At 52.2% G+C, this 23821-nt stretch overlaps 9 protein-coding genes across 9 annotated transcripts; 5 read left to right on the top strand and 4 right to left on the bottom strand.

Moving 5' to 3' along the window:
* Positions 1 to 6261: 6261 nt before the first annotated feature.
* Positions 6262 to 7122, bottom strand: J4E85_008669 (uncharacterized protein; the record flags this gene model as incomplete). The annotated part of the gene is made up of 1 exon (XM_051472893.1): positions 6262 to 7122. One exon carries the CDS (start codon positions 7120 to 7122, stop codon positions 6262 to 6264), a length of 861 nt encoding a protein of 286 aa, XP_051323113.1.
* A 1489-nt stretch (positions 7123 to 8611) lies between these two features.
* On the bottom strand, positions 8612 to 8916 carry J4E85_008668 (uncharacterized protein; the record flags this gene model as incomplete). The annotated part of the gene is made up of 2 exons (XM_051472892.1): positions 8612 to 8770; positions 8821 to 8916. The coding sequence occupies 2 exons, from the start codon at positions 8914 to 8916 to the stop codon at positions 8612 to 8614; spliced, it is 255 nt and encodes an 84-aa protein (XP_051323112.1).
* A 178-nt stretch (positions 8917 to 9094) lies between these two features.
* Positions 9095 to 9708, top strand: J4E85_008667 (uncharacterized protein; the record flags this gene model as incomplete). The annotated part of the gene is made up of 5 exons (XM_051472891.1): positions 9095 to 9097; positions 9146 to 9184; positions 9236 to 9269; positions 9381 to 9481; positions 9544 to 9708. The coding sequence occupies 5 exons, from the start codon at positions 9095 to 9097 to the stop codon at positions 9706 to 9708; spliced, it is 342 nt and encodes a 113-aa protein (XP_051323111.1).
* Positions 9709 to 10232: 524 nt separating this feature from the next.
* On the top strand, positions 10233 to 11672 carry J4E85_008666 (uncharacterized protein; the record flags this gene model as incomplete). Its single annotated transcript, XM_051472890.1, has 7 exons — positions 10233 to 10416; positions 10537 to 10756; positions 10921 to 11048; positions 11095 to 11329; positions 11384 to 11506; positions 11560 to 11594; positions 11647 to 11672. 7 exons carry the CDS (start codon positions 10233 to 10235, stop codon positions 11670 to 11672), a joined length of 951 nt encoding a protein of 316 aa, XP_051323110.1.
* A 701-nt stretch (positions 11673 to 12373) lies between these two features.
* J4E85_008665 (uncharacterized protein) lies at positions 12374 to 13917 on the top strand (the record flags this gene model as incomplete). The annotated part of the gene is made up of 2 exons (XM_051472889.1): positions 12374 to 12700; positions 12754 to 13917. 2 exons carry the CDS (start codon positions 12374 to 12376, stop codon positions 13915 to 13917), a joined length of 1491 nt encoding a protein of 496 aa, XP_051323109.1.
* Positions 13918 to 15640: 1723 nt separating this feature from the next.
* J4E85_008664 (uncharacterized protein) lies at positions 15641 to 17302 on the top strand (the record flags this gene model as incomplete). Its single annotated transcript, XM_051472888.1, has 2 exons — positions 15641 to 15800; positions 15849 to 17302. 2 exons carry the CDS (start codon positions 15641 to 15643, stop codon positions 17300 to 17302), a joined length of 1614 nt encoding a protein of 537 aa, XP_051323108.1.
* Positions 17303 to 17917: 615 nt separating this feature from the next.
* Positions 17918 to 18375, bottom strand: J4E85_008663 (uncharacterized protein; the record flags this gene model as incomplete). Its single annotated transcript, XM_051472887.1, has 2 exons — positions 17918 to 18291; positions 18360 to 18375. The coding sequence occupies 2 exons, from the start codon at positions 18373 to 18375 to the stop codon at positions 17918 to 17920; spliced, it is 390 nt and encodes a 129-aa protein (XP_051323107.1).
* Positions 18376 to 19077: 702 nt separating this feature from the next.
* On the top strand, positions 19078 to 22189 carry J4E85_008662 (uncharacterized protein; the record flags this gene model as incomplete). The annotated part of the gene is made up of 2 exons (XM_051472886.1): positions 19078 to 21182; positions 21256 to 22189. 2 exons carry the CDS (start codon positions 19078 to 19080, stop codon positions 22187 to 22189), a joined length of 3039 nt encoding a protein of 1012 aa, XP_051323106.1.
* Positions 22190 to 22341: 152 nt separating this feature from the next.
* J4E85_008661 (uncharacterized protein) lies at positions 22342 to 23523 on the bottom strand (the record flags this gene model as incomplete). Its single annotated transcript, XM_051472885.1, has 1 exon — positions 22342 to 23523. One exon carries the CDS (start codon positions 23521 to 23523, stop codon positions 22342 to 22344), a length of 1182 nt encoding a protein of 393 aa, XP_051323105.1.
* Between the last annotated feature and the right edge of the window lie 298 nt (positions 23524 to 23821).

Raw genomic sequence — 23821 nt, 5'->3', positions numbered from 1 at the left:
GTCATATATCGGAGACTGGGCATTGGAAGGGTTTATCTGAAGAGATGGGTTGAAGCGTCGCCGGAGTTCGAAACAATTGTTCTGGAATGAGTTGACTCGGATGTAGTAGCTTGGTGTCCACAAGGACCTCCAAGTTACCCTAGTAGATGGGTCATCAAAGACGCTGCTTTGGGCAAGCTTCGATTGGATGCGCTGCTATAGCACCTTGGCTCAGTTCTGGAGCGCAGCTAAACGGAGAGAACAAGAGATTGCGGGAAAAATGCTTACTGCCATCGAGAAAAGTTGTATCTTAGAAGAATACACTAATTGGTATTGGGTCCATGTATTACGAGTATTGTCACCTAACGAATGAATCGTCACTTGGTCCCTCAATAACACATGACCACGCCTTGCTGCAAGGCCGCCTGCATCCCTAGCAAGATGCTCCAGCCCCATAATCAGCCTCCGTTCTACTGCGCCGCTGGCTTAGAATGAATACTACGCGAGAGCGTTTGCCCCTGGCCGGATCCCGCTCGCCACGATGGAAACGCCCACTAAGCCTTATCATGGGTTTCCCAGAAGAGGCTCATGTGGAGGCAGTGACTGATTAAAGTGGGGCATGGAGTGGTTGGTGGGTATGCGAATATGTGCCAGTGTACGCTAGTGCAGCGCTTGTAGGGGCAGGCTCACGTAAGGCGGGATTTGGTGCCAAGGCGATTGGGTTTGAAGAATATGATTGGTGCGCGGTGTGGATGCCGAGGTTACCAATATCTTTTCGATGGGTTGATGAAGCCAGTCGGTACGTTTAATCCTTCGATCATCTGGGGTATGATACTTGTTTGACGCTGGAAGGCCCTAACGTATGCAGAGCTGGGGGCTGAGTACTTGCTGGTCGGTGAACATGGGCGTAATGATTGTCTGGACTTCCAGAACAGTGCGATGGTGAGTAGGTCTATGAGTATTGGAGCCAACCTGGACGAATGAGGACATTAGGATGCCTCATGACCAGATTAGGCAAAACAAGCAGTGCCAATGCATCTCGAAGTATTAGCCTCGTCTCCAATCATATGTACAACATCGAGCTTCCAATCGTAACATGTTCTGTAGACTTTGAGCTAATGCAGGGGTCTTTCGTGACACCAGCGTGTTGGTGACGGTAGATTCGGGATGGCAATGGATCCACGACCCGTCTTGCCGCAGTGGATCAACAGCCGACTACCCAGCGTCCTCGCGAGCAGTCCACAAGGCTGAATCGATGTCTCGGCAGCGTCCGTTCGGGAGCCTCTCGGCTAGGACGCATCTTATACCCGATCTAGTGCACAACGGCTCAAGGTCGATTGTCGGAGATGACCAACAGGGGAAGGGTTGCGCCAAACGCGCCTAAGGGGTAATGCAACCTGGCTTGAAATGTTAGCTCATGAGAAAGATCTGGGTCTATGAAGCTGGGCAAGCTGATAGGCGGAGCACTAGGAAGCTTTAGAGATACGATACCATGTTGGCTCGAATCTGGAGAATGGGCTTCCTCGACCCCAACTAGCAGCACTAGCATGCCGGAAATATTGGATACCGCACAAGAATATAGCATTGTCATGTTGAGAGCAAGGCGAGCAGATGAAGGCATCGAGAAAATCCAGCCAACCGGTGGTGAGAAGCAATGGATGCCTAGCTTTCAAGCTATGACTGTAGAGTTGCCACGCAAGCCTCAATCCACGGATACGAGGATGGGAGACTTGGATCTATCCAGCGGCAGTCGCGGTACCGTTGGCTACGGCAATGTGACCCCTTCGCCCTGCGCCTAGCCTACGCGTGGTCCGTTACAGGGTGGATTCGTGAGCTTGCAGCGGAAGCAACGGCCTTCGTGGGTCATGACGAGGTGCATCGCCTTCACGGCACCAACGGTATGTAGGGATTCCGATGGACTGTGGCGCAATGATCCGACTCGCCGAGACTTGAGAATGCCGGATGTCGTTCACCGGCGACGTCGGAAGCGGCCGGGGTGTGAGTCGTCCTGCAAGCACCATCGGGGCGTGGTCGCGATCTAGATAGACTACACATTTGTGATACGACAACTGAAGTGTGGGGTGGGGAGTAACGGTTTCTACACCGACGGATAAGGCGAGTTTTAGGTGTATACTTTTCGTTCTGCTCATGGAGATGGCGGTGACCCTTGAAGTGGCACGTGCATGGGCCGCCAAAGGTGGGTCTGCTTGGCGAAGATGACGTCTCACTGAACTCTGTATGCACTTGCGAACACGCTACGATGCTTCATTCTATCACCTAGACCTGAATCATTACGACTACATACCACAAGTTCTCGTGTTGACTCAACTCAATTATCGGGGCTGAACGGGGCGAATTTCTCCGTCTAGGAATAGTGGGCTTCATTGGGGTGATGCCTTGCACAAGGCAGACTCAAATGTGCTCGTAAAAATAGCACAATGACATTGAAGCTTAACGCTACGATTGAAGTAGAAACTGTGAGTAAGGAAACCATACGACGTGGAAAATTGAATCTGCTACTGATGTAACAAAGAGCGAAGCAGTTTGGTGTTGCCCGAAGCATGCGCAACACGCCAATTCTTATCAAGACTCCCATATCCTCGTGATGTTGCAGTGCGGACTCAAAAGAAAAACGCCAATTCCTCCTTCCTTCCCGTGTTCCCATGTTCCATGCGTGTAACCCATCATGTCGATCCAAACCCTCTTAAACTCCATGGTAATGCGTGTATCGTCGAAAATGTGAAATGATGCGAACGTAAAGTGGCTGAAGATACAGCACTGAGTAACCAGCTCGAGAAGATAGTTGTGTGTTAAAGTGAGCAAACGGCCTGGCGATGGAATGATAGCCTGTCTTCGCAGCTGAACGTGAGTTGTGGACATACAGCCTCATGCATTCATCGTAGGTATGCCGGAGAAAACCCGCCGCTACCATAGCCGGAATCTGGGAGAACACCGGCATGGTAGGCTTGAGGTCGATGGTGGCTATGAGAGCTGCAGGCGTAGCCTACGAGAACTGTCTTCTCTTGGATCCCATGTCCTCGTTGACCATGGGCGGCGCATGGATCGATTGCGTGTTTGTAGTATAGGCACCGGCAGACCGAATAGCGCTCAATGACTTGATAGCACATGTCGAGAAGTGTGTGGTTGGGTATATCAGTGCCCAAATGTGAAGTAGCCCGGAGAAATTGAAGATGTGGATAGCGTGAATGCCAACGATATGGTACAAAAGAAGATGTGTTGACAAGAGTGAACTGAGACTTGTAGTGATGAATCCTGACTCGACGTGGCAAGCGGTAGCATATATAGCGCTAGGCGTGAAGTCTACTCGGACGCATAGGCCAGTGTGGGTCACCCGGTAGGCATCGTTGACTACCCGCAGGTCCGTCAGGCAACGGGGACCAAGTGTAGGGATGAGTGCACAGTCAGCCGGACGCTGCTAAGATGGGATTCCCAGAGGCAACTAACACAGCCATCGTGGCCGTTAGCTTGTTGACGGTAGGGAAAAAGGTTTGGTCTTGACATCCAGCAGGGGTTGGTAGTTCGCTTCTTGGAGGCTCTCTGCTGTTGTGCATGGTGCATCCCATGTTCTAATTGGTCAGTGGCCAATACCATCTAATATTGCCGGTTCGCTGAGCACATCAGTAGAGATTTGAACGGGGCGCGCAGCAAAGCAGAGCTGTACAGGGTGTGGAAGCGCAGTAGAAGCTAACCGGGGCTGCAAAACCCCTGTAGCGCGCGGACCATGTGAACGTGCCACGATACCGCACAAGAGTTCATGTTCAAATCGGTACGTAGTGTACGAGGTGGGTGTCACGATAGCTGCGTGACTCTAATCGTATCTGACAGCCCGCTTAGTCCCAGCCACGTTCCCTGATATAGCGATCGATCTGTTGGTAGGCAAGGAGGGGCAGTGTCATTTCTGACGTAGATTACTCAGGTTCGGGCCTCTTCGCGGACCACGGCGGTTTCGCTGGAGAAGTATCGTTTGGGCAGTGGCGCCTGTCGCGCGGGTCGGAGCTGCTACCGAGCAAAAGGTTTAAGGTGAGAAGAAGAGTGCGTGGGCAGGCCGACGACGCGGAAGTCGAAGCTGGGGTAGGAAGAGGCACGTGCGCGTCTTTGCGCTCCAATGAACGTGGAAGTCTCCGTTGCGGGGCAATTAGCAGTACAAAGTATTCTTGGTGCTTCCGCCCTTTTCCATCCACCACACTCCAATGAACCAGGTTTACTCAATCGCAAAGCCGATTACTTTACATGGCTGCGCAAGCTAACGGTCTTCACCAACTTCCCATTGAAGTCCATGGGCGGAACTGCCTGGAGCTTCAGGCTGACCAGCTGAGTGCTGCCTGGCGACCTATGGGCCGACGCCAGAGCTACGTCGACGATTCGAAAACAGATGCATATCCGCTTCTCTCATTGGTCACATTCCGTGACTGAGTAACTTTCTGCATCTGTCGAGCATGCAAAGTTCCTTTACCTACGTCAAGTGTTTGAGTACACCGCTGATACAATCAGATGCGGATAGCTTCAAGAGCTTCCATCGCGTCATTATCATATCGAAACACCCTCGTCTACCCAATGGCTATCCTCTGGTTGGTCCAGTATTGCGTCCGATCCCCTGTTAGGGCTGAAGACCCTGCCACTGGCTTGTTACACGGCTCGAGGCTGACCTGCAACGTTCGACAATCATGCAGCCCTATGCACCCTCCCGTTTACTGGGAACACGTGGTGGCGGTCAGTATGTCGGATGCAGCACCGCCTACGTTTTCATTTGCGGTTACCGGTCGCATCTCCAATAACCTTGACGACCATCATCCTTTGCATGGCCGCAAGCGCTTTGGAAAGTGTGCGTGTCACACCGGCCCCATGCCATTGTTACTTGTTTCAGTAAACGAAAATGTAGGTCCGCAGCAGTCATCAGAACTTTCGGCCCCCAACCCTACAACTGGTCCACCAAAAGACGGGCATGATGCAATCGTGCTTGTCTTATTTCATCCGGTCCGCTCAAGTCACTGTGTGCTCGTAATTGTACAGACAGCTTTGTCCGACTTCACCTCCAGGATATCCGTTGAACGTTGCGAACACAACTCAGCTAGCGAAGGGAAGAGGTGACACCGTAAAATGACTGCGGGCAGCGAACGCAGGTCCGACCGTACCTGCGACCAGCGCACGTACTGCCATCTACCTTTAGGTACCAACCAAAATAGAGTGACACCGTTGTGCGAGGCCCTGCGCTGCGCTGGGTGTCCATCTCCTTGAGCAACGCAACGCTAGCAGAGTCACGATGACCTGCCGAGGCATCACGATTGGTATGTAGAAAATGCAGCAGCATTCATGGAATAGGTTAGCCAAAGAACAAAGATGCTATATTGTCAACGCCACCAAGCTGACAGAGCAGCCTTACTACCGATATATCTCCGCGCTTCGTAGACCTATCGCGCTCCACGGATGCGCCCATACAAACAAGCGAGAAGCGCATGTCCGGGCAGACCATCGCTTCATATGCTCCTAAGTAGCAATTGTACGATGTGCCACTTCACCGCTCAGACCCCGCGTCAGCTGACTTACATGCGCGCTCGAATACCCCACGCACCATCTCGCCCATCGTTCCCGCAGATACGGTACCAGGCGAGTGTCTCGGGACCTGTAACGATGTCGGCACTGCCTAGTTATCACTCACCGGAAACAGGGCGAAGATATATCCGGTTGCTGTTCGTATGTTCTTTGGATAGCATTGGATACGATATCCCACTTGCATCATTCTATACATGGTATACACCGCCTTCTTTATCTCCAAACGTTCGGTTGCTCCTCCGCGTGTTGGTTCCACGAAGTCACAATAACCTATGAGTCAGTAGCAAGGCGTCACTGTTTTGACCGGAATCATTGTACGCAGGACGAGCAACCCAACATCGTTCGTTGCCCGAGGCGACACGAAGGAATCACGACAGGGTTAACAGCTTATAAAGCTTACGATAAGTCACAGTGGAGATTCACCTGTTCCTTACAGCATATCCCAACAACGGGCAAACGTCCTGTTCGAAAATGTGAGGGTCTATTATTGAGTGATACGTATAAAGGTCCTCAACGCAGATGAAGCCAAACAATCAACTTGTGGGTATATCCATATCTTCCACCAAGCCTGGCGGGATCAAATGTCCTATCCAGACAAGAATCCCGCTGAACAAAGAAAAATCCCCCAAACGCCCCCGGTGTTCTTCTAAAATAATCGTAACGTCGTCATATTATACATCTCCCATCCATGAAGTCGAGCGTTGCTTGGTCTTACATCAAGACTCCAGCCAACACCATCATGCCAACGGCGTAGTATCCGACGTACTTTCCGGCACTCAAGCTTATAGCTCCGCTTTCGTCAGTGCCACCAGGCGCAGTGGTGCCTTTCTCAAGGGTACCATTTAGAACAAGAGACCTGGTGCCATTGACATCAGAAACGGTGACGAGGGTCTTGTTGAGTGCGGCATAGCTGCCGTTACCGACAAGATCGTTGAGGTATTGCTGGTCGTCGTTCTCGTCGCATCCACAGACGAAGTCCTCTTCGCACAAGCACACTACGGGAAGAGTCTCATTGCGGCCCTGCGTTTGGCGTGTCCACAGTGCGCGCCGATCATTGTCGTTGTCGTCATCGTCATTGGTCGCGGACTGGTTGTAAAAACGGTAGGGGTTGTTGTAATAGTAAGGGTAGGCGCTGTGGAGCCACAGGCCGGGCATGATGGCCACTACGAGGGCTACTCCAATCAGAGGAGCGGCGACGAGTCCCTTGGGCGTTCTCGAACCAGCGGTGTAGGGTGTTCGAGCACCGCCGCCATAGAATTGTCCACCGCCGAAAGTGCGCGGTCGACCTGATCCAGCGGAGGATAGGCCACCAGCGTTGGAGGAGGGTGATGTACGTCCTGAAGAGCCGCCACCGCTGCTTCCTCCACCCGAGCGACTGCCACCGCCTCCGCCACCACCTCCACGGCCACCGCCTCCCTTGCGACGCTCTAGTGTGTGGTCTGGTGAGACAATCTCGGAGGGAGGAACAACTCGTCGCTCTTCGAGGGCGTTGACGGCGTTGGATTCGGGTATCGAGGCGGCGCTCATTACTTGTGCGGCAACGAGGCCGGTGAGGATCTGTGAGAACTTCATGATGATGTTGATGTGTGACGGTGATACAGGAGAATCGCGGATGTAATTTGCGACACCAGATGTCGGGTCGAGGTAATACCGATAAAGTTACAGGGGTATAATAGTAGTGTGGTATGAGAAAGCAAAACGTGAGATGTTTGCAGTGTGATTGTGTAGCGGAGTTGCTAGGTATAGGGTAGGATCAATGTACGGCTTTGTGAAGAGGCAAGCGTGGGTCTTTAATGTTGTGCTGGCGGGAGACATGGGTTGCACAGCCCTGCGTCATCAAAGAAAGCCTGGGGCAAAGGGTAAAGCTTAGTCGGTTGCGACCCGCCACCATACCAGCCAAGCTCAACGCCATAATCTAGCAGGCAGTTGGGTGCCTGACCAGCTGTTCCCGATCTGACCATGCTATAGGCTAAATCCTGTGGATATTTGTGGCTGAAGCATGCGATTTCTTTGGGCGCCCGTTGGTATACGCCGTAAAAGCGCCGTTGATCTGCTCGAATGGGCGCAATGTTGCACAAATGCCTGACACAATCTGGATACCTTCTCAATCTCGACCACAACCTGAGTCTCTCCCTGAAAGTCTTCACTGTAGAATATTCATGACGTGCAAATCGATCAAGTGCATCGAATTACTCAGGGTACATGACCTCATAGATGCTGATCTGCCGAGGCACTAAACGAGCCTCCCGAACCAGAGGTGTGGCCAAACGCATCACAGACTGGATGACCAACAAACCAGGAGCAAGCTCTGCCGAATATCCGATTGCGCCTCGATGTGGTTTGCTAGCGGGAGGCATTGCAATCGCTATGAATCACTACCATGGGACCTCGTCATTGGTGCGCAAATGTGCTCTGGGCATACGGCGCGGAAACAACGAGCGCCAAGAACGCAATCTTGGGTGTGTGGGACTGCACGCATCGATGTGCGCGAATAATAACAATGAATGTTGTGTCTTGCATGTATGGATCTCGAAGCGCATGGTGCTTTGTTGGCACAACCCGATATTGACAATGGGCAGCATCGTGGCAGGATTAACGATAGGACGGAGTAAAAGGCTTGGCAATTGTGACGGAGTATCATCATACTGCGGTGTAGGGCGCCTAAACGGTAAACGATGCTTCGTGATACTTGGATAATGGCCGCACCATATAATCATTCCTCCGCCGGCCTGCTTCTTCAGTAAAGCTCTTTGTTGTCCGTCGAGCGCCAGGTCCTCAGCGTGAACAATTTCCACGATATAATTGTTGATTTGTTCGCGTGACCCTACATATTGTTACTGCACATGCGAATGGAGTCTCCGCATCTCGAGCCGTTAATGGGCCACCGATAGTCGTAGGGCTATGTATACGCCGGTCCCTTGGTCTGGGTTCAACGGTGGCGCAGCCAGGGCACTTGGTAGGCCTGGTACTTTGTGACCGTATCTGCGGGCAACAAGGCTGATGTGGCGCTATGCCTATCAGTCGCCGGGCTTTGCGCAGCAGACATGGTCTACTCGGGCTATCATCGTGCTTGCGGTGGTGGTTCAGCGGGGCCTCCATCCGACACTGTTTGGTATTTCCTGTATTCCTGCTCGAGTTCTCTCTGCATCTCGAAGTCGGCCTGTCGTTCGCGCTTGACTCGTTGCTGTTCGAAGTCCCGGATGACGCCCATGTGCATTGCCTGATACAAGTTAGATAATTCCTGGACCATGTCCGTTCCGCAGTACTCACGGCTTTGTCGTTCCTCTGCGACCAATGCACAAATGCTACGGTACCGATTGCGGTGACGCACGTAGTCGCCAGTGTGATCTGCGACGCTCGAGACATGGCGGGGACCGTGGAGTAAAGGCGAAGTTGGGGACGGAGCCTTGTGTAAAGTTGGAGCGGCTTCTCTGCGGGTGGGAGCTCGGGCCTTAGAGCTCCTTCCGCCAAGTCTACGGCTGCATCGTGCCTCTCCGCAACTCTACCCTGTGACAACCAACATCCCCGCAAATCAGCACTCAAGATGGTGAGGACATCAATAGCAGGATACCGGAGCGAACACTGACAGCTGCAGTCCGCCCAAAACTCTGCGGGAATCCAGACCCTGCTCGATGTAAGGCAGCGCAACCCACTACAACCTCCGCATAGCTCACACCGCACCTAGGCCGAGCGCGAAGCTCAGAAGATTGTTCAGCAAGGTATTTCAGCACACGAGCTTGTCTGTTAGGGTAGTCGCTAACCGCTCACCAGCAAGAGAATGTAAACAACGCCCGACGTACCCAGCCGCATCAACACTCTAACCGACCCAGACCGTACGAAGCGAGTAAAGGACGCCCGAAACGAAGCACAGAAGGAGATCGAGGATTACAGGAAAGAGAAGGAGTCCGAATACCAGGAGTTCGAGAAGAAGGTGCGTTGGCCGAGACGACCTACTATACGCGTAACGAAGATGGGAGACTAACTAGGGCGCAGCACAGCTCAGGCAACCAGAAGGCTGAAGAGGACGCGAAGAAGGACACAGATGCCAAGGTCAAGGAGATTGACGAGATTGGCAACAAGTCTGGCAGCAAGGTCGTCGACCAGCTCATCGAGGCCGTCGTAAACGCGCACCCCAAGCCACCGGGCAAGCAGGACTAGAGCGCCAATACAAGTGGTAGGACGAAGCGTGGAGTCAGACTGGTGCGATGCTGTTGAGGAGACATATGAAGAAGAGCGCTCCTTGTACATGATCTTTGACGGGCCCAAGACAGTCAAGGTCGATCTATCGGCCTCGAACATACCAACAATAGACGATATGCTGCGAGTTTGGTGAATGTATTCCAGTTCAATATGCCTTTGTCTTCTAGGCTTAATAGTCGAGTTGATGTCTATCAGTGAAATACATTCCAGTCTTCCAAGGTCACCAACCCGACACGCTTGTATAGCGCATACAACTACATTGGTGACGTTCCAGAAGTATGCATCTGTACTGTGTTCTCAGCCTCGCATGTGTGAATAGCAGACCAAATGCTCATATCTTCCTTTGTTGTTGCATCTCTCTGCTCGTTGCGGACCCTGACCCACGTTCGTTCTAGCTTCCCGAGGGCCTACGTCACTGCTGTGGAACTTTATCGCTCGAGCATCAACGCGTCCCCGAACTGCAATACAATGCGCTGCACCCAATGATACGAATCTGTGCTCGAGCGACTATTCGCTCGCCTGTATACAGAACCACAACATGTATACTCTCACCAATAAATGCGACACGCCAGTTCAGCAGCTCGCAATGTCGGAAAGAAGACCCGCGCATCTCCGACTTTGGTCGCGAGATTGTAGACGAGTTTGCAGTAATGCGCGAGAAATATGGTATGCCCATGCCACTATCACATTCAACTCCCGAAAGTAGCTAACGAATGGTAGATGCACCTGTATGTGCTTGAGTCCTTCGCACACCGCACCGCTGACCCTTCCAGAAACATACCATAGTCCTTGCACACGGCTTGCTAGGTTTCGACGAACTACGACTCGCGGGACAGTTCATACCTGGCATACAATACTGGCGTGGCATCACAGATGCGCTGGCGCACAAGGGTATCGAGGTCATTGTGGCTGCGGTCCCAGCCAGCGGCAGTATCGAGGCGCGCTCTGCGAAACTGGCCGAGAGCATTGCGCTCAAAGCGAAGGGAAAGCAGGTCAACATTATCGCGTGAGCTGCATTGACCCAATGAGATGTTGCATCGCGGACCACTGACATTTCATAGGCATAGCATGGTATTGACACATTGACATGGTACAATAATGAGTGACTGACCTCTACTTAGGGGTAATCAGTGCCTACACCTACGCAGTGCAGTTACTAAATACACGTAGGGGTCTCGACTCACGATACATGATCAGCCAGCTCCGGCCGACTGACTTCAAGATTCTCTCCTTGACCACCATAGCCACTCCACACAGGGGTTCTGCTTTTGCAGATTACATGTTCGAGACGATCGGTCGTACGTCAGTGATACCTCTTGAATGCTTCTACTGAACTATTTCTAGCACGCAGAATCAAACGCGTCTACAGTGTTATGGAGTACTTTGGTCTTGAGACTGGCGCCTTCTCCCAACTCACGCAAGAGTACATGAAGAATAACTTCAATCCCAAGACGCCAGACATACCTGATGTCAAGTATTACTCATATGGCGCATCTCTCGAACCCACTCGATGGTCCGTCTTTGCGCCTTCCCACAGTATCGTCAAGGCAAAGGAGGGCATCAACGATGGCCTGGTCAGGTGCGTGGACGGCTGGCGTTTGGTACGCTTAATGACGACTAACCACGTTGATAGCGTCGAGTCGAGTCGGTGGGGCGACTACAAAGGCACCTTGATTGGTGTAAGCCATCTCGACCTGATCAACTGGACGAACCGGCTGAAGTGGTTCTTTTGGGAGCTTACGGGCAGCAAGCGCAAGTATGGAAGCAACGCTCACAACGACTGCTGAATTTGAACTGATCGTGATGTAGCTTCAATGCCATTGCATTCTATCTTGACATATGCGGTCAGTAGCTCTGGTCCAAACTTTCGTGACAGATCACTGACACAGATCACAGATATGCTGGCCAAAGAAGATCTGTGAACTTGCCAGATGCACAGCAACAAGTCGCAATAGTGGATGCGTTCTGGTCCTCCTGTATCTGACGTCTGAGCAAGCTTGTGCGTCGTCGTGGAATTCAGCTCCGCCCTTTGAGAGAAGGCTATTGATTAATGAGCCTCAGCTGAGGAAGCGTTGCGCCCAGTCATACGACGCGATGCTCATGTAAGACAGGGGTCAGCTTCAGCCCGGAAGTGCGGCTATGGCTGTGGCTGTGTCCGGCGCATTGTCCGAAATGGGCACATGACATGCCGAATATGTACACTCAAAATTTAAGTAAATACACAAAAAGATACTCTCTTCAGGGTACAACCTTGAGCGTTGCCGCAGAAGCCGTGCAAGAGAGTGGTTTGGGTGATTGTTGCGTTGAAAAGCCTTTGCGTTGGGTTATGACGTTGGAGACAGACCCTGGTCAGGCAGAAGGAACCCCGCGGGCATCCGTTCTGGAGATGCCCAGCCCGCATCGCAAACACTCCCACGACATGACACGCGTTCCCCAGGCTTAGCCGCTGCATCACCAACTGACTTCATGCGCTAAATTGATCCTCTGCTCCCCAGCTACAACCTTTATCCTTGACATGTCGGTTCACCTCTGCAAGCTTCGCGACTACCCGTTTACCTAGCCACCCGGTGCCTGGAAGCAACATTGAAATACTGGCCACTAATCCTGAACGCGAACCTTCAAGATGATCGTCAACATAGTGCTCGAGAACCCTCACGAGCACTACACCAATCTCGACGTCATCCAAGGCAGAGTCCATTTGCGGGTGCCGAATCCGACCAACATTAGCAGCATTATCGTGAAGCTAGAGGGCGAAAGCAGAACGCGACTGCTGGCACCTATACATCCAAACAGACCAGACAAACAGCGACCAGTGCTGGAAGTTCACAAGTTCCTGTACAAGACACAGGTGGTGTGGCCGACAAATGTGCGCCCCGAAGATGTCGCCCAGAATCCGAAGGCAGCCTTCACCATCAACGCCGGGTCCTTTGAGTACCCGTTCCAGTTCAAGGTACAACGCGCAACACACGTCAACATATCGCATATAGCTAACAACCCTCTCAGCTTCCTCTCAACACGCAATGCCAGCAGACGAACAACCCCATCTCCAACGTTTCCTTTTCGAACGCGATACCCGAATTCGCGAAGACACCGACACAACACGTAAAGGCGACACTACCTCCTACACTGGGTGGATTTCCGGGAGAGGCAGAGATACGATACTTTGTCAAGGTCACAGTAAACAGACCGCAGTTCTTCAAGGAGAATCCCAGGGCAATTGCGAACTTCAATTTCCTTCCGATTGAACCTCCGAGACCCGACAAGACAGACGGCGAGGCGTATGCGAGGCGACAACATGAGTTCCTTGAGAATGCTCCCAGCGTAGCGGCAGGCAAACGAATGAGCTTCTTTGATAGAAAGAACTCGACAGGAAGTGCTCCGCCATCACCGACGACAGGCAGTGTGCCACCTCGGATAGCCATTGATGCCCGATTGCCTAATCCTGCCATTCTCACTAGCAACCAAGACTTACCGCTGAGACTACTTGTGAAGAACGTCAGCGCGCGCACAAAGAACATATATCTGCAGATGCTCCAGATTGAGCTGATAGGGTATACCAAGGTACGCGCGCATGAGGTGTCACGGACAGAGTCGAACAGCTGGATTCTGTGCTCTTTCAGTAACATGGCCATTCCCATTGGAAGTCCCTCTGACCCTCTCGATACGGAAGTGCCCATCAATGCCGAGTACTGGTCTGGGAAACCGGTACCCAATACTGTGCCACCCACCTTCACGTCCTGCAACCTCGCGCGTTTCTACGAGTTGGAGATACGTGTTGGCGTTGGCTATGGGAGCTACAAGCACGGTGAAGATCAGCTCATTGTCTTACCCCTCAGACTACCAGTCAAGGTCTACTCGGGCATCGCGCCACCCAAAGCACTCCTGGAGGGTGGTTTCCCTGCAGACAAACCCACCACACTTGCCCCACCGCCCCAAGCAGCTGCTCACACACCAACAACGCCAACACAAGGAGGTTTCAACGCATCTAACGCGTCTTTTGGGCAGCCAGTACAGCCCCAGCATGCTCCCGCTTATGACGATGCGCCGCCGAGCTACGAGGACGCGATTGGACAGGATCTTCCCCCGATCAATGGGTACAGAGGTAGTTACCAGCCCCCTCCTGCACCCGAAGGCGCGCCTAGGTTTTCCGACGAAAAGAGACGATGAAGACGTATACTACGCCTGTGTTCGTTTCTACAGCCTCAAGTCTAGCTGCTGTGCACCCTGAGGATTACACTACGTGTTTGTCGGCACATCAACACGGATCACAGTCAAGACCTTCCATGGACACCAATAATGGTTACAACCTGAGAGGAAACGAACTCCTCTGTAAACGTCAAGGAACAGGGATATGCCGCGGATCAGCACCCCGGACGCGTCGAGATGTGGCGATATGTTAGGGAATGAGCGAGTCTAGGCGGGCGACATGCGACCAAGAAGAACCTTTGGGCCGCAGCGAACGGCCCAAGAAGCATGCGTGCTGCAACCGAAGTGGGGGCCATGCAGCAGTTCTATGGCGGAGGTTGATCTCTTTCTACCCAGTAATCACCCTTGCTAATAGCTTTTCTGTAGTTATCGGCGGAGCAATCTGAAACAGTATATTGTAGTCTGGTGTATGTCGCAAGCTTTTCATCGTTACAGTTGGCTTTAATACCGAATCACTATGTAGCTCAATGTAATCATTCAAAACGTTTGTACGTCTAGACGACATTCTTGGATAGATGTGTTCAGGTGCGGGGCATACCGTGTGACCGGTGAAGCTACACGGCAGATCGGTGGAGAGCGGCAGAATGGCACCATGCAAGCCATGCCTGTCACCAGCCATCAAGTGAGGCGTGTGAGGCATTAACGCGGTCATGGTGTGCCACTGGTAGATGTTTGCAAAGGCTAGCTTTGTTGTTGCTGTGAGCTTTGCGCAGACGCGTCTGTGGGAGCAATATTGCGAACGCGCTGGAGGTATCGGATGTATCAAGACCACAAACAAAGACACTACCGCCTACTCCCAAGGCTGTATCGTGCATTCGACGCGACACAATGCGGTCACGATACTCTGATGGTGTTGACACTGCGTGACTGCCTTAGCCACAGACGCGCCTTCCGGCTAGCTATCGATAGCTGGGTCCAAAACAGCCTTCACCTTCAAAACAGACGCGCATAGCCGGCACCAATGCAAGCACGGCATTTGTTGTTGTTGTGGTCCTCGAATCGCGACTCTCCAGAGCAACGTCCAAAGCCCACTATGCGCACTAACAGACGCGTCGTGCCTGACTTACGGGATGAGTAACAGCCCTGCACGCGACGGGATCGCTGACCGCCAGTCGTGACTGTTTAGCCACAGCTTCCAAGACCCGGATGCAGACACGATGCAAGACTAATGCAAGAGCCGCATACACTATCCCGTGCATGCTTCGAGCCGGTTGGTCAGAATGAGTGAAACGTTTCAAGCCGGCTCCAGGCTGCAGCCCCACTCGACCACTTGGTCGAATCGTCGCGTCTAACACCATATATACACGTCTACCCACCGCGAGATGGTCGCGTTTTCTGATCAATTCTTCGGCTGCTTTGCGTTAAGAGTTGGGAATCCGGTGGCGGGCTCGTTGGCATCTAGGGGAACGACCTTTGACTCACACCTGCAGCTCACGTGTAGTAGCGTTGGGCCCCGCTTTGCAACCATGCACCGCGCTGTGGTAAATACAGCTGGGGACGAGGTCGTGGCTGGTCCCGTCGGATTTCTGTTTCCTGAGGTTTCGCTCTTACTCTTTCGAATGCTGGATGTTTGAAACGACTTTTACAATTTACTTGAGATTTACCACGAGATTGATACCTTGAAGAATAAACGACCTTTTTACGAACCAACACTATTGCATGCGACCCACTCGAGTATTACAACATGTACTCACAGCGATCGTCGCCACCGCCACTGAAGCGCTCACATTCGGGTGAGAGCCAGAACAGCTATGCCAGCGCTGCGACAACAGTATCGCGCGCAAGCTCCAAGTTACTGTTTGGAGAGATCCCATTGACACCTGCGACGACAGTAGATGGACGATGTAAGTACCCCGTCGCAATGCGCGCGCACTCATCCTAACGTCATGAAGCGATTCGTTCCAATGGCTCCATCTGCAACCTGGTCCTCTCCACAAGCTCAGTCTTCTTGCGCTTCTGGTTAAACGACGCCTGCCGCGACAACGTACTGGATCACATGGAAACTGAAGACCTATCCAATTTCCGCCTTGTATGCCATGACTTTTCATCGAAAGCCGCGCCACGACTCTTCGAGAAGATGACCGTGACCTTCAAGACATCGACCTTCTCCAAGCCAGCGCGCATCGAAGCGCTATCGAGGATAGGCCGTCACGTCAAGACCTTCACCTTCCACATGCCACATGGCCCAGAGACCTGCTTGCCACCCATCATCGACCCGTGCACTGGCACAGAGAAGCAGTTCATCTACGAGCCCCAAGTCCAGACACCGCAACATGGACCGGCCAAAGACAAGGCACCCAAGTATGGCAGCTGGGAGATGCAGGACTTGCTCATCAAACAGTACCCACCACTGTTCCATGCCGCGACCAATGTCCCTGCATTTTGCGCCGCCTTCTCTGAACTGATCAACCTCACACATCTCAAGGTCTCATGTCCGGGATCTACTGGCTCACTTCGACACCGACGAGGTGTAGTCGACTATGCGCTCATCTCTCTTCGCATTGCCATTGAGCGCGCTCCATTGTACAGCCTCTCTGCTCTTTCCCTCCACCCCATCCACCCTGGTGGCCTCTTATACCTCCACCCCATGCACGGCTTCGGCAGCACACCATCCTCAGCCAAGCGCTGGGGTCAAATCCGTCGCCTCTCAATCTGCATGGAAAGCATACCCTTCACCTCAAGCTCATCGCGCACCCGCGCCCAATCTCTAGAACACCTCCGCATCCTACACGCCTACCTCGCCACACTATCACGCGGCCTAACGCGTGTCTTCTTCCGCTGGAAAGGCGAGCGAGGGCCTTCACCCCTCTCACTCGACCGTGAACCTTGCATGCTTCCCAGCCGAGAGGAGTCCACCCACCCCTCTCTCCGCGGCCAAACCAATGGTCCCCGCCCCTTGAAGTTCCCTCGCCTCCGCGTCATGGAACTGGAAAACGCGCTGATGGACTCCGCGCAAATCAGCGACTTCATCACAAAACACAAGCGCTCCCTCCGCGAGTTCAACTTCGAAGATGTTAAACTACGCGAGGGCGACTGGGATCTCGCGCTTGAACCTCTGACTACCATTTCTGGAAGCGATCGATGGAAGCAGTACCAAGAAGAGGTCATGGATGTTCCCATTATGCTCTCGCCTATCGATGCCGAGCCGCGGGTCATGGGCCCGTTGCTCGAGGAGGTCGAACAGGCCATCGAAGAGGTTAGTGGAAAGGAGAGGAGAGAACATGCGCTGTCGAGGTGGTTGGGTAGACCGCGACAGTCGAGTAAGAAAGATAGCTTCTGGGGTGGAGGCAAGAGGTTCCTGCATCTTTCGAGCTGGAAGGGCAGCTCGCCTGTTATGGTCAGGTGAAGTGGCTGTGCTTGTTTTCCTGGGTTCTCGTCTGGTACTAGGGAGTTTTGCTGTGGTATGTCACGGTTGATACCCCTCGGGCATGGTTTACGGCGTCTGCTTTCTGTCTTTATCGTTCTTGTTGTTGGGTTTCGGATAACAGCCTCTCATGTCCTCTCTTTTCGTCTTTCCTTTGTCTTGTCTTCCTCACGCTCATTACGACTCAACGTCTCTACGGCCTTTACGACTACTCCGAAAATCACGTTTGCGCATGGTTACGATGGTATGAGTAGAATAGTATGACCTTACGATCCTTCAATGATATTTCCTTCTGGTCCTTACTTTATGTGTGCGCACATTGCATCGGGTCAGCGTGATGTGGAGGTCTACTTTGAGATCAACCAATTCCAGGGCTGTGTTCATATTTTGCCGTACCTGCAAGGCGTCCGCACACTTGTTTACAGGTCATGTCCGTGCCTGAAGCTCAGTGTATATAGCACGTGCAGACAACGTAGTGATTCGCATTCGTTCAGTTGTTGGTCACCCATGCATTAGAAATGTGGTTATTGAAGCAGACTCCGAGTATTGCGTAACACCCGCTTGAATTGGTACACATTTTCGCCTCCAGCCTCGCATCTATAGCTTAGCCTTGTTCTGCACCTTCTTAAAGATAGGCTCCAGCTTCGTCGCGCTCATAACGTTTCCCTTGACCTTCAACTTCCCGCTCATAAACAGCTTCTGGGCATTCGCGTTGCCGGCCGCAAGCTTGCCAAAGTCCTCGTCGCTCAGCACCAGTGTGGCGGTAGCCTTCTTGCCTGCCGGAGCGGGACCCTTGCCGACCGTGCCGGTCTCCTTGAGATCAAGGTACCATGTTTCTTGTGTGCCGGCCTTGTTCTTGAGTGTGAAAGCGAAGATGGCCTTGCCGTTCTTGATGGCGTCTTTGCGGTCGGCATCGGAAGCGGAAAGGGCTTGCGCGATCTCGTCGAAGGCGGCGGAAGCGGGAAATTCGTCTAGAAGTGTGTTAGTTACACTATTCTGAGGTTCCACAGGAGGTTTGGTAGGGTCGGCATGTGCATACCGTTCTTGAGAGACATGTTGGCGATGTGTTGCTAGATTGGTGATGCGCGTTCGGGAAAGGTAGAGACTGATGGCGATAGTAGCTAGGTGGAAGAGTTTTGTGGAGTCGAAGTCGCGAATGCGGAACAGTCTGGGGTATATAAGAGCTTCGGAGGCTTGTGACAGCAGTGATGATGTATGCAGCTGCGAATCTGGGGAAGCATGTGAATGAGTGAGTGGGCCGAGACCCTTGAAACGATCATGCCGAGGCATAACCGCTTTTGGATGGAGCACGTGGACTAGTTCTTCGGCAGGCTCGCATCTCTTTCCTCAAATTACTTCAAAGTTTAACGATCCCTAGCAGCGGACAACACCTTCAAGTTGCTGGGAAGTAAATTGAACCTATTCGCATCGGCTTACTCTGTTGCATTTCGTCGCACCATTGCAGTCAATCCGTGTTTGCACGAAGTGCCATTGCTGCGACCCAAATAGATCTGGACGCTGGCGAGGTAGTCGCGGCGGACATTGAGACCGAGCAGCTGGCGGCGCATCGAATTTTGCGTTTGACTCGACTAATGCTGTTGCATCAAGAGGTCGGGATGGTTGCGCGTTATTACGTCGCTGCCAAGCTGGGCACGTGATGACGTGGAACAACGCGTGCGCGTCTCAGCTCGACGCGTTACCGTTTCCATCTCATCATTGCACCTTCTCATCAGCCACAACACTCAAACGCTCACATTATGAAGAACGATATTCACAAGACGTTCGGCGAGATCTTCGATGGCGATATCACGGCTTTCCGCAAGCAACTGCTAGAGATCCAACACATCCAAGCTGATCGGAAGAAGGCTGAAGACTGGGTATCGAAACTTCGCTTCTTAGATATTTCCAAAGTCCCAAACCTACTGGACGAGGAAGCTCAACAATATGTCTCTTACGAGCCTCCCGATGACCCGTGGGTTGATCCAGAGATACCGTCGCATGAAATCCCTGTTACAGAGCGCGAAGATGACGACAGCGAGGTTGAATACATTGCTGTCTCTTGGAAGTGGGAAGAACGCCATCATAACCATCTAGATGATGCAATCAAGCCACCTGTCTTCGACTACCAAATCAAGAGACCTGGTGCCCCAGCCCATAAAAGTAGCTTTCCAGGCCGCTATATGGATCGAGTAATTCGATTCGCCCAGAGCAAGAGCATCAGCTCCTCCAAATTATGGATTGACAAGGAATGTATATATCAGAGACGCGAAGATGAACACATCTTCCCAGAGGACAAAGAGCATGGTGTTCAGATCATGGACGTTGTGTATGGCGACAGCACCTTGTCAGTTGGCTTACTTACGGTGGAGCTTGCACATGAACACGAAGTTGATCTGCTGTCGGAGCTGCTTCAAGGCGAAATTTTTGCCAAACGCAATTACCAAAGTCTCCCAAAACTGTTGCCCGGGGTCGACGAGAGGGCAGTACAGATGATCATCCTGCGTATCCTGAGCGATCCACGCTGGTCGCGCGGATGGATCTTCCAGGAAGACCATTTGGCTTCCCATCGGATGATCCTGCTCATACCATGTCGCCGAGGTATTCGCAAAGATCAGGGCTACGACTTTGGTGATACCATGGGGGAATTACAAGTCAGACTCAAAGATTTCCGACAATCCGTGACCATGTTTTGCAAGGCCACCTACGAGAATCAAGGACGATGGCCAAATACGGAGTTTTTGGGAAAGGCAAAACAATACAACATCTGCAACAAGACCCTCGTGTTGGGGGGTATCCCTCAGACCTACTCCCGGCGTCTTTGGAGGGATGATGCCAGCGATGAAAGCATCCCTAGAGTTGAAGCCTACCCCACTACGACTAACAGCGTACTGGAAGACATTTGCAACCGATCACTGGAGCATGAGGAGGACAGGATCGCCATTCTTGCAAACGCTTTGAGGTTCAATAAGCGACTAAACCTCACAAAAGATTCTCCCTTGCTCGAGGTGGGCCAATACAGCCTCTCTGTAGCACTGCTCGCACTTGTGCTCATGAATGGCGAGATTCTGGACGTTGTGTTGTTGCAGAAAGATCTGATGACATTCACATTGCAGTCATATCTAGATGCATGTCAATACGAATTCGTTGTTCCCAACCTCAGATATCGGCAGAGTTTCGTCGACCGTTGCCGTTTCAAGTCACCAATCATCACACCTCGTGGTCTTGAGACGAAAGGCTTCCTGTTCACGCTACTGCCTAAAAGGATATCAAAGGATAGAGCATATGGATACAACCCTCTCCTCCTCACGACCTCGGATCGAAAAACCCTGTCGCCAATGGGCGGAGGTCCAATGCTTGGAGGCAAGAAGCTGAACAAGAATGCACACACAGTATTGAATCTGGTGGTCCAGAAGCTGGAGGCACTATGGCCAGGGAGTAAGCTCGCCAGGCATATGCTCCGGTATTTATCGTTCGACCAACGTCAGCGACAAGGGAAAGACATACCGCCATCTACATCATATGTATTGGATATGATGTCCGTCCTTTATCAAACTCTTTGTGAAGACGATCAAAAGCTACGTCTTGCGCGATTAGCTTCAGCCCCTTTCGACGGAGAGCCTGTTGCCATCTTCATTGAGCCGACGCCGGACGGCTGGGTAATGGAGTCTCCAGACACCAAAACACAAGACGGGAAGCCGATTCTCGCCAACGTATTTACCAGTTGGGACGCCACGCGAAAGCCCTACAACAAAGACCGAGTCGTGAGCTTATCAGTCGCTATAGAAGATGGCAAGGGCGCAAGACAGAGCTGGGACAGTCGGACTTGTTACATGGAAAATACGGGATGGGTGCACGGAGTTTGGTATGCTGTAGGCGAGGAAATGGCTGACTATGTATTTCCTCTGCCGGGCATAACTGATCATCGCATATTCCAGGAACAGCTGGAAAGTAGTAGCGGAAGAAAGAGGAAGAGAGAGGTCGATGTTTGAAGGGTCCAGGAACCAGGGATCGACACCGCCCATGGCAATATGGAATCATGGCTCAGCAAGCATTGTCCTTCATCTTTTCTCTCGCAGTTTCTACGCATGCGCAGCCACAGGAGAAGGTTTGGTGCTGACTGGTCCAAACAAGAAGCAAACGAGCGTATCACTTGCTTCTTCACCGCCCTCCAAGAACCAACACCGGTCATACAACCACAGCATGCCTTCGCTGACTGAAAAACTCGTCCTGAAAGTTTCTCTTACCCCGCTTACATACCTGTTCACTCGCGCCAACTCGCTCTTTCAATCGCAGCGCAGGGCATGGAAAGACTTTGCCGAAAATGCTCCGGATCCTGCTCTTGTAAACCTGATCAATGGCCCCATGGAGGATACTGGAAGACTGCTGAACATGACACAAAACTTTCTGCGAAAGCTCATCGACTTGGCAGAGATCAAACTGAAGCAGGTAGAAACGGAAGCACAAATAGCCGGTGCAGAATGGCTCGACAACCCGACCGATCCCATGAACAACGCCAAATTTCTCATGGCGAGAAAGATTCATAGCGACTACATAAAGCATATGTGGGAGGCTTGGGATGTTGGGTTAAAAATCATTCCTGGAATACAGGCGAGATTTGACGATATGGAGGACACGCTCGAGAAGCTCGCTGTGCTCATACCAATCGAGGAGCTGGCGCGGCCACTTGAGCCGTTTGTAGTCAAGGGAATGGAGATCAACGACAGGATGTGGGTGTTTGCAATAAGGTTATTGGGCATCGTGCGAACGGTTGATATCCCCCTCGGTGTTGCGACTGTGGCTGTCAACGTCGAAAAGTACCCAGAAGCGGACAAACTTGCGCGAGCAAGATACAACTTTGGGGATTACTGAAGGCCAGAGGATGAGGAAGTGTCTGGTGCGTAAGCAGGAGCACCGTAGTTTGTTGCGAAAGTCTTAGATCTGGGTGTTGAATTCGTAACATCGTGGGCACTGATGAAGCCCGCTAGGTCGCTTGCGCTGTCTAGTCTATAAATCGCTCTGGTCTATGCCCATCCAATTCTATAAAGATTATATCCGCTTTCGTCACCTCGTCCAATACCCCGTCTCTTCTCTACAAATTCTCTTTCAAGGATCTTGAACGTCAACCCGCTGTCGCTCTTGACACAAAACTCCTGTTCGAAAGCGGCTTCGACAGTATCGGGAATACCCTCAAATTTGCCCGTCTTGCGGACCGTGACCATGAGCCAGAAAACACCGTTCTGGGCCAGAAGATGAGCCGCACAATCACGTAACCAAGCGGCATGTTCAGGAGCGTAGACTACGTCTGAGGCGATGAGAAGATCTGATGCTGACTTCATGTGTGTAGGAGGTTGAGCCCAGTCCAGTATTGCAGTCTCTACAGGTGGTGTGTCGTATGAGCTCAAAGGGAAATTTGTCTCGATGTTTGCGTTGCAGTTCTCTAGAACCGCAGGGTGATAGTCGGTCGCCGTGATGCTGACAGGTCCAGCGCCGACCACAGGAAGTAATTTTGCGACTGCTAAGCTGACGAGTCCAGTGCCTGCACCGAGCTCGATGATTGTCCGCTTCCCTGCAAGACTGTCTTCAGTCAGTCCAAAGCGCTCTGGCTCGGCGCACATCATGCTACTGAGTACGATGCTGGCACCCCAGGACTGAAGCCCGACAGCTGTATGATCTGTACTCGACAGTGGCGCATCATTTAGCGTGACCTTAACTGTATCTCCAGATGAAGTGGGGAAGCAGAAGTCTCGTGTCAGCGCCTCTTCCTCTTCATCGGCGTTATCGAATAGGGTTGAAAGAATGAAGCCGGCATCATCGACAAGCTTTTCTCGTACATCGTCATCGACTTCCATCTCTTCCGAGCGCGCGAGGAGCGAGTTCAGCCATTGGGTGGCAAAAGTGCGCTCGAATGGGTCTGCACGGAGAGCTGCTGTCACCTCTTCGGGTGTGACCTGGTTCTCATCATCTTCGCCTTCGTCTTGAGACGCATAACCGGAATCAGCGGGTCCAGGGGGTGAGACGATAGATGTGTGCTCTCTTTTCGATGTCGGGTGTGAGATAGTAGTTGGAAGGCGTACAGGACAGTATAGCGTCTGTAGGTTCTTAAGAGCGGCGAAGATCTGATTTTCCGATGCCGATAGTAGCGAACGGATAGGTGGTAAACTGCTTGATGGTGGCAGACAACTGCCTGTAAGAGTGACACTCATCTGACGCCTCGCTAACAAATGAACAGACCAAGGAACGCACACAGGGAAAAGGAATGTGGAGAGAAGGAAAAAAGAACTGGAGAAGACGTGGAGACAAGGGTTCAGTCAGAAAAATCAATCGGCCAAGGCAAGGGACAATTTGACGATACTTAGTTTAGCCTCACGCTCGGGCAAAGTCGTGACTTCTAGATCTTTTCACCGCCTGTCATTTCGCATCGTGGTCGTATGTTTGGATCGGAAAGGCAGGTGCACAGGAAGAGCTTGCTTCGTCGGATTTGCACATTGCATGCTAAAATCG

Source organism: Alternaria conjuncta, assembly GCF_024043145.1.
Source record: "Alternaria conjuncta strain BMP 0040 chromosome Unknown scaffold_14, whole genome shotgun sequence".
Classification (NCBI taxonomy): Eukaryota; Fungi; Ascomycota; class Dothideomycetes; order Pleosporales; family Pleosporaceae; genus Alternaria; species Alternaria conjuncta.
The sequence above is the reverse complement of the archived record's forward strand: the minus strand, read 5'-3'. Positions and strand labels throughout refer to the sequence as shown.